This window comes from Ostrinia furnacalis, unplaced genomic scaffold (genome assembly GCF_004193835.3).
Source record: "Ostrinia furnacalis isolate ACB-3 unplaced genomic scaffold, ASM419383v2 OfSCF4102, whole genome shotgun sequence".
Taxonomy (NCBI): Eukaryota; Metazoa; Arthropoda; class Insecta; order Lepidoptera; family Crambidae; genus Ostrinia; species Ostrinia furnacalis.
In genome coordinates, this window is record NW_021134341.1 from 667,512 (window position 1) to 675,743 (window position 8,232).

The 8,232-nt window shown below is 43.4% G+C and overlaps 1 protein-coding gene across 1 annotated transcript; it reads right to left on the reverse strand.

Moving 5' to 3' along the window:
* Positions 1 to 671: 671 nt before the first annotated feature.
* LOC114358703 (sodium- and chloride-dependent glycine transporter 2-like) lies at positions 672 to 8,163 on the reverse strand. Its single transcript, XM_028312737.1, has 6 exons — positions 8,152 to 8,163; positions 7,738 to 7,966; positions 6,939 to 7,051; positions 6,692 to 6,817; positions 5,054 to 5,251; positions 672 to 821 (listed from the first exon to the last, which is right to left on the reverse strand). Exons 1-6 carry the CDS (start codon positions 8,161 to 8,163, stop codon positions 672 to 674), a joined length of 828 nt encoding a protein of 275 aa, XP_028168538.1.
* Positions 8,164 to 8,232: the final 69 nt, after the last annotated feature.

The following is an 8,232-nucleotide window of genomic DNA, read 5'->3' on the forward strand; positions in this document are numbered from 1 at the left end:
ATCTTCCAAATTACATAGTTTCACACAGGACTTCGAATTTATTTTTCAGTCCCCACAATATTCTGAAACAAAGGACAGTCAAATTATAATAAAAGAACCATAATTACATATTTTATAAAGACAAACATCAGTTTGTAACCTCATAGCATAAAGGGATAAGCCTAAGCCTAGGCGCAGACCACCGACTTTTAATTGGCCGATAGTTGGGCCCGATTTTAATTTGTATGAACAATTGGCCGATCCCACGCTGAACTGTCCCACCAAACTTAATTAAATAAATAATAATAAATATATTTATTTTCTCTCCACAAACAGATTCTTAAAACTAGTCTTAAATTTAGTTTGATACATTTGTCTGTGGGAGACTGGTGTCTAAACTAGGCAGAATCCTGCCTGTATCTTAGAGCACCAGGCCTCCAACCAAGATACATAATTACTAGGTTAGTAGGTAGGTACATCTTACAATGACAGGGGGGCGCTACCATCGTTCAACTATATGGTTTCCAACATGACAAAAATTGAAACCAGCGATCCGGCATTGACGGTGGCGCCCCACTGTCAATGTCATGGATAGGACAGTTCAGTATTTTGGAACTATATCTGTGTAATGTGCGCAACTTCCATACATGCCCGGCTAAACTGTCGGCCGACAAAAAATCAGTGGTATGCGCCTAGTCTAAACGCTTGCTTACCCTGACGCGGCACTTGAAGACGGCATAGAACAATATAACCAGCACAAGGGGCGCCAGTGCCAACGCCACCAACATCCAGCCCGCCGCCGCGCCCGCTGGCCACGATCCCATGCTGACTACGAACATTATCTGAGAAAACAATGGGGGACCATTATCAACTCGTTAGGAATTTAACTGAACACTAGCGGCCGCCCGCGACTTCGTACGCGGGGATCCCGTTTTACCCCCTTCATCTATCTTACGCGGTTTAGATTTTTTCATACAAAAGGATTTTCCCTATAATTCCCGTTCCCGTGGGAATTTCGGGAATTCCTTTCTTAGTGCACCTCTACGGTACCTAAGCTACGTCCCTGCCAAATTTCAAGTGCCTACGTTTATCTGTTTAGGCTGTGCGTTGATCTGTCAGTCAGTCAGTTTCTCCTTTTATATATTTAGAAGATAAGCCAGTCAGTGGCAGTCAGCGAACAGGGAGAAATGGTGGGAGATCGTATCGAGCTGTAAACGGTGCAGTCCTGTTGTCCCCCCTGGTTGGCCCCCCTGGGGGAGCCAACAGGATTTCGAAATCCTGTTGTCCCCCCTGGCTAGGGGAGACAACAGGACTAGATTTTTAATCAATGATTTGAGGACTGTTGTCCCCCCTGGCAAACATGATTTAAAAGCCATATATTATTATTAATTGTAGTTATAACATAATTTTTGAAATACTGAAGTACTTGACTGAATGCCAAATTGCCAAACTGAATACCTAACCGTTTGTTAAATAATAATTACCATTTTGATAACGAAAAAAATAGGTGTTGGTGCCGATACTGACACCTACAAACTTAAAATTTTACAGGTAGGTTCCTTATAGAGTGTAGACATCTGCCAAGAACGGATTTTATTTAACTATTTATTTAAGGATATGATATTTCATATCCTTAATACAAAGGATATAATATAATTTTACGAAATTCCACACTTAAGGGGGTGAAACAGATTCAACGCATACGAAGTCGCGGGCGGCTGCTAGTTGAATCACTGAGCAAGTGTTGAATATTATGATTAATTTAAAATTATGCAGTTTTGGCGTCCTACCTACTAATATTATAAATGTCAAAGTTTGTGAGTATGGAATATGGATGTTTGATACTCTTTCACGTATTTAAAAACTACTAAACGGATTTTTAGTAAACTTTACAGAAGATAATATTATTTTTTATACATGAGAATAGCATACCTTTAACTTAGCTTATGCCCACGGCTTTGTCTGCGTAAAATTTTGTCTGTCACAGAAAAAAATATAAGAGCGCCTTCCTGTTTCAAAAACTGGCATAAAAACTATCCCACGTCCTTTCCCGGGAAATCCCAGATTCAAAACTATCTCTTTACCAAATATCAAAATCGGTTCAATGGTTTAGGCGTGAATTCGTAACAGACAGAGAGATAAAGTTTTTCGCATTCACTTAACATTATTTAGTAGGGATAATTCATAAAGATTTGTTAAAAGATAGTAAAGCAGATTTCGGATACCGGTACTGCCGGTACCAACAACTTATATTTTTTTCGTTACCAAAATGTTAATTATTATTTGACATTCGTTTAGGTATTTAGTTTGGCAATAAGTATGACATTCAGTAAGGTACTTCATTTTCAGTTCATCTTAAAAATTATAAAAATATATGGCTTCTAAATACTCAATGTTTGCCAGGGGGGACAACAGTCCTCAAATCATTGATTGAAAATTCAGTCCTGTTGTCTCCCCTAGCCAGGGGGGACAACAGGATTTCGAAATCCTGTTGGCTCCCCCAGGGGGGCCAAGCAGGGGGGACAACAGGACTGCACCGTTTAAACGACCATTACTGAACTGTTCCACCAAACTCATTGACAGCGGGGCGCCACCATCGTTCTACTAGATAGTTTCCAACATGGCTAAAATCGGCACCAGCAATCTGGTATTGACGGTGGCGCCCCGCTGTCAATGTTCAGTATATTGGGTCTATAACCGCCTCTACAAACGACGTGAACGCTTCAACGTGACCGCACTGCCAAGAGTGAAACGATACCTTTAACTTAGCTTATGCCCACGGCTTTGTCTGCGTAAAATTTTGTCTGTCACAGAAAAAAATATAAGAGCGCCTTCCTGTTTCAAAAACTGGCATAAAAACTATCCCACGTCCTTTCCCGGGAAATCCCAGATTCAAAACTATCTCTTTACCAAATATCAAAATCGGTTCAATGGTTTAGGCGTGAATTCGTAACAGACAGAGAGATAAAGTTTTTCGCATTCACTTAACATTATTTAGTAGGGATAATTCATAAAGATTTGTTAAAAGATAGTAAAGCAGATTTCGGATACCGGTACTGCCGGTACCAACAACTTATATTTTTTTCGTTACCAAAATGTTAATTATTATTTGACATTCGTTTAGGTATTTAGTTTGGCAATAAGTATGACATTCAGTAAGGTACTTCATTTTCAGTTCATCTTAAAAATTATAAAAATATATGGCTTCTAAATACTCAATGTTTGCCAGGGGGGACAACAGTCCTCAAATCATTGATTGAAAATTCAGTCCTGTTGTCTCCCCTAGCCAGGGGGGACAACAGGATTTCGAAATCCTGTTGGCTCCCCCAGGGGGGCCAAGCAGGGGGGACAACAGGACTGCACCGTTTAAACGACCATTACTGAACTGTTCCACCAAACTCATTGACAGCGGGGCGCCACCATCGTTCTACTAGATAGTTTCCAACATGGCTAAAATCGGCACCAGCAATCTGGTATTGACGGTGGCGCCCCGCTGTCAATGTTCAGTATATTGGGTCTATAACCGCCTCTACAAACGACGTGAACGCTTCAACGTGACCGCACTGCCAAGAGTGAAACGATTAAGATGAAACAGAAGTAACATGACCTATGCATCAACAAAGCTGCAAAGGAGCAGTCATCCTGCCTGGATATAACATTAATTTTATTTCGAGGTAAGGCTTTCAGCTATCAGCAATGTGTCTAAGAATCTACCATGAGGCTGTTATGTTAGCCCATTCATGTGAGTATAAAGTGTTCTAAGACTACGCAGCGACTTGTTACGATGGAGCTAACTGCTCACCTCGCTGGAATGCGACTCCCTCACTCCCCCGTCCGTACCAGAGCGTCGATGTGACGTCACGGCCGCAATGTGCGCAGTTAACTTGATCGCATATCAAAGCATAGACATACCACAAGCAGCACCGGCGACAGCGCCCAGCAAACCCTGACGAACACCCCCGGATATTCCCCCACGGCGAAGTACACGTCCTCGCAGAACGTGGTCTGCCCGTACACGTAGCTCACGACCACACCGAGCGAGGCTTGGATACCGGCCAGTCCATTAGGAAGTTCAGGATGTATATTTTCGAGCGTGCGAGACCTCCCACTAGGTGGACCGACGACCTGGTGAATGTCGCGGGAAGTTCCTGGATGCGGGAAGCGCAGGAGCGGTCACTATGGAAATCTTTAAGGGAGGTCTTGTCCAGCAGTAGACGTCATTGGACTTTTCAAGTGTTGCTGGGCAAATGAGCACATACGCAGGTCTTCGACACGATTCTTTTTGAATAAAGCCGCCGACACCAATTCGCCGGGCTTTCGGCAGTTACACCTTAAAGCTACTTCCTCTCAAATCATATCAAATCTTACCACAAGCAATACAGGTGACAGCGCCCAGCAAACCCTGACGAACACCCCCGGGTATTCCCCCACGGCGAAGTACACGTCCTCGCAGAACGTGGTCTGTCCGTACACGTAGCTCACGACCATGCCTACAGCGGCCGCTACCAGCGTGCGAGGCTTGGATACCGGCCAGTCCATTAAGGCCTATTCAAACCTGAGCGATATTCGCTGCCGCTGTGGGTAGAGGTACATACCGCGCGGGTTTCGCTCAGGTATTTAGTATCAAGTATCGCGGCTAGAGCGACCTGAGCGAAATTCGCTGCCGCTGTGGGTAGAGGTACATACCGCGCGGGTTTCGCTCAGCTATTTAGTATCAAGTATCGCGGCTAGAGCGTTTTCTCTGCCGCAGACGGTAGCGAATACCGCTTAGATCTGAATAGGCCTTTAGGAAGCTTAGGATGTGTATTTTTGAGCTGCGAGACCTCCCACTAAGTGTACCGACGATCTGGTGAATGTCGCGGGAAGTTCCTGGATGCGGGCAGCGCAGAAGAAGTCGTAAAAATCCTTGGTCATTTGGCTGAAACGAACAAATTTTCGAGTGTCGCCAGGCAAATGAGCACATACGCAGGTCTCCGACACGATTCTTTTTAAATAAAGCCGCCGACACCAAGTCACCAGGCTTTCGGCAATAACTCCTTAAAGCTACTTCCACTCAAATCATATCAAATCTTACCACAAGCAATACAGGCGACAGCGCCCAGCAAACCCTGACGAACACCCCCGGATATTCCCCCACGGCGAAGTACACGTCCTCGCAGAACGTGGTCTGTCCGTACACGTAGCTCACGACCACGCCTACAGCGGCCGCTACTAGCGTGCGAGGCTTGGATACCGGCCAGTCCATTAGGAAGTTTAGGATGTATAAGCCGCCCTGTGTAAATGTAGATTATTGTGAGATAATTATTATGAAATTCATTGTAAATTATCTTTTTTTTTTAATCCACAACGAGGAAGCTCTTGTCCTGTATCTCACCTGATGGGAAGTGATGATCAGACCGAAGATGGAAGCAAGCTTCACCCGGAATCCTCAACCACGGAGGAACTGGCTATCTTACCTTTAACTGCCGGAACACAACAATGCTGTTAACATTGTTGTTAAGGCGACATACTTAGGTAAGATAGTGGTTAGCTAGCCAGGCGGTCTTAAAACAAGCCCTACCACCACAGAATAATAATAAGTACTACGTACAGAAGTTTTACTTCGCGAAGGTATTTAAAAAAATGTATGCTCAATGTCATTAACAATATGGTGTAATTTAGCCTGTCTCAAGAGTCAAGCACCATTTTGTTGACAAACGTCAGTGATCGGCACTGCGCCGAAGCTCTATAGCTTCGGCGAATTCGGCCGAAGTCAGCCCTATGGCTGACTTCGGTAAAATGATGGGACTTGAGGTGCCAAACTGCGGAAAATGGCGGAGAAAATACATGATTTAGCATGAACTAACATGAATAATATTAACTACTTATTTACCTCTCAGTGTCTTGAGGCAACTTAAAAAAGTAAATTCTGTGTTTTTATTATTATTTAGGCAGTTAAATACTGCACAGTATGTAGTACACCATTTTCTTTATTTTCTTCCATCATACACAAGAATACGCGTGCGTGAGTCAATGTTCGCTCGTATGTGAGGCCTTGTCGAATAGTATCCTGTAGGTGGGCCATCGTGCGTGTTTTGTTTTCGATGTAAACTCGCGGAGATGAACAGGCCTGCTACCACCAACCAAACCGAACAGAAAAATCTGCGCCCACTGGGAATCGAACCCGGAACCTCTGCGTCTGAAGCAGGTGGTCTTACCACTAGACCATAGAGGCGGTACACTTCAGCTTCGAAACCAACATTACTTATTGCCAATGAGGGCGGGGCACATAGCTCGTAGAGCTGATGGCCGCTGGGGCAGAAAATGTCCGACATAGAAGACGCACGTAATGAGAGCAGGCTTTCCACTAGGTGGACCGACGGTCTGGTGAAGGTCTTGGGAAGTACCTGGATACGGGCAGCGCAAGACTGGTCATTTTGGAAATCCTTGGAGAAGGCCTTCGTCCAGTAGTGGAGGTCATTTGACTGAAGAAACGAACAAGGGCTGCTGTGTTTACGCTCTACATTTGGCGTCACTGTAGCGTAAAGTCCTGTCACTCGCTGTGGCTAAGACAGTGACGAGAACTGGTGAATGGTGCAGTTTATATAGGTAGGTAGCTATCATTTTTACTCACCTGAGTACTGACTTGTACTTACAAGTGAGCATAAAAAAGATATTATCTCATATTAAGTTTAATTACTTAGGATTTAAAAAAGTAAAAGTAATTATTTACCTGTGTGCACAACGATATGATTCCAATAAAACAGAATAGAAAGCAAATAAAAATCAAAAAGGCCCAAGTGATTTTTCGGATCGCATGGCCGGTCAGCGTTGACATTATGGTTTGTACCAGAAGAGCCTGGAAACGAGAAAAATCAAAATGTACTAGATTTCGTTTAAATTACTTACTCATAGAATAATATTTATTTCAGCAAAGAGGGGCATACATAGGGACCTAAAAATACATAATAGTAAATTACCGTTGAAGAGATTGCCAGAACAAACATTGTGAAGAATAAAAGACACGACCAGAACTGACTGCCAGGTATCCTGGCCACGTAGTCGGACCAAATCACCATCGATGTGGAGGATCCTGCAATAAAAAAATAATAATTTCCAGGGTTTGACACGGGCAACGTTGAAGCGCTACGTAAGTTACCTACTTACTTTACTTCATGACATCGCCTATTCAGTGACACTCAAAATTATAATTATTTATTCAGTTTACTTTAGACTACAAGTGGCACTTATGAACGTCAAAATATAGTAAATAATAAAAAAGAAAAGGTAGCCCTTATATACCTACTACGCACATCGATGATATCCCTCCCTAAAGTTGCATAACTCATTACGGGACTATTTCCACTTACCACAGCTGCAACTCCTGTGTTGCCAGGATCTTGCTCCTACAGCTTGATCACCAATAAAAAGACAACCAATGAAGGTCAAGGTCCCGAGGGAAAGTTATACTTACTGTCATTGGACCCGCAACAAAATTAATGGAAAGTATATGATCTGAGGTATAGATCGTTATATCCTCGGAAGACGCTCCCCACCAATTTTTGGTCGGGGGAGCGCGGGATGCGGGGAGTTTGGTCCGAGCAATCCGAGCTTCATTATTGTAGTGTGCGTGTGCACTCATAGATAATTAGGTACTTACTTATTCTGTGGTACCGATAACACTCAAACATTAGCGGAAGAATGGTGGGGCGCGTCTTGGTGGATGAAACTATCTATACATAGAAGGACCTCGATGGGACTGAATAAATAACGACTCACCGCCCCAAATGTTAGTGTTGTTAACATCATAATCCTTCTGCAACGCTCCGTGGGCAGCTCCCAATATGAAAGCGCTCGACATCGAACTGGTTTTCGAAGCGGCGAACGCGAGCAACGCCGTGGTGCCGAGCTTGTGCTGTTGCTTGGGGCAGTATGAGCCCAGCATGACGAGGGAACCCTGGGAGACGGTCATCTCTATGATTGAGTATTCCACTGCGTCGCGCCAGATCTGTCAGGGAAAGAAAGATGGGACTCTAACTAAAATTTTAGAAGTTCTCTAGAAGACCAAAACAGACACGGTTTTGGCGAATTTTTCAACCCCCTTAACTAAAGTAAGTAGGTAAGTACCTACCAAATGTATTATTTAAATAAATGGAGTGTATTTTAGCCTTTTTTAAAACTATTCTGTTAAGCTATGTTATTCATTTCCATTCTACTCTAAAGATTTTTGAGATACATTTATTTACTTTTGTTTCGTACCGAAATATATTTATT

Bases quoted from the DNA above. Each gene is read 5' to 3' on its own strand.
- LOC114358703 (XM_028312737.1), bottom strand. The intron at 5,252-6,691 runs GTAAATAATTAC...ACATTTACACAG, and splicing joins TCATATCGTTGTGCACACAG to GGCGGCTTATACATCCTAAA. The intron at 822-5,053 runs GTAAGATTTGAT...TTGTTTTCTCAG, and splicing joins TGTCGCCTGTATTGCTTGTG to ATAATGTTCGTAGTCAGCAT.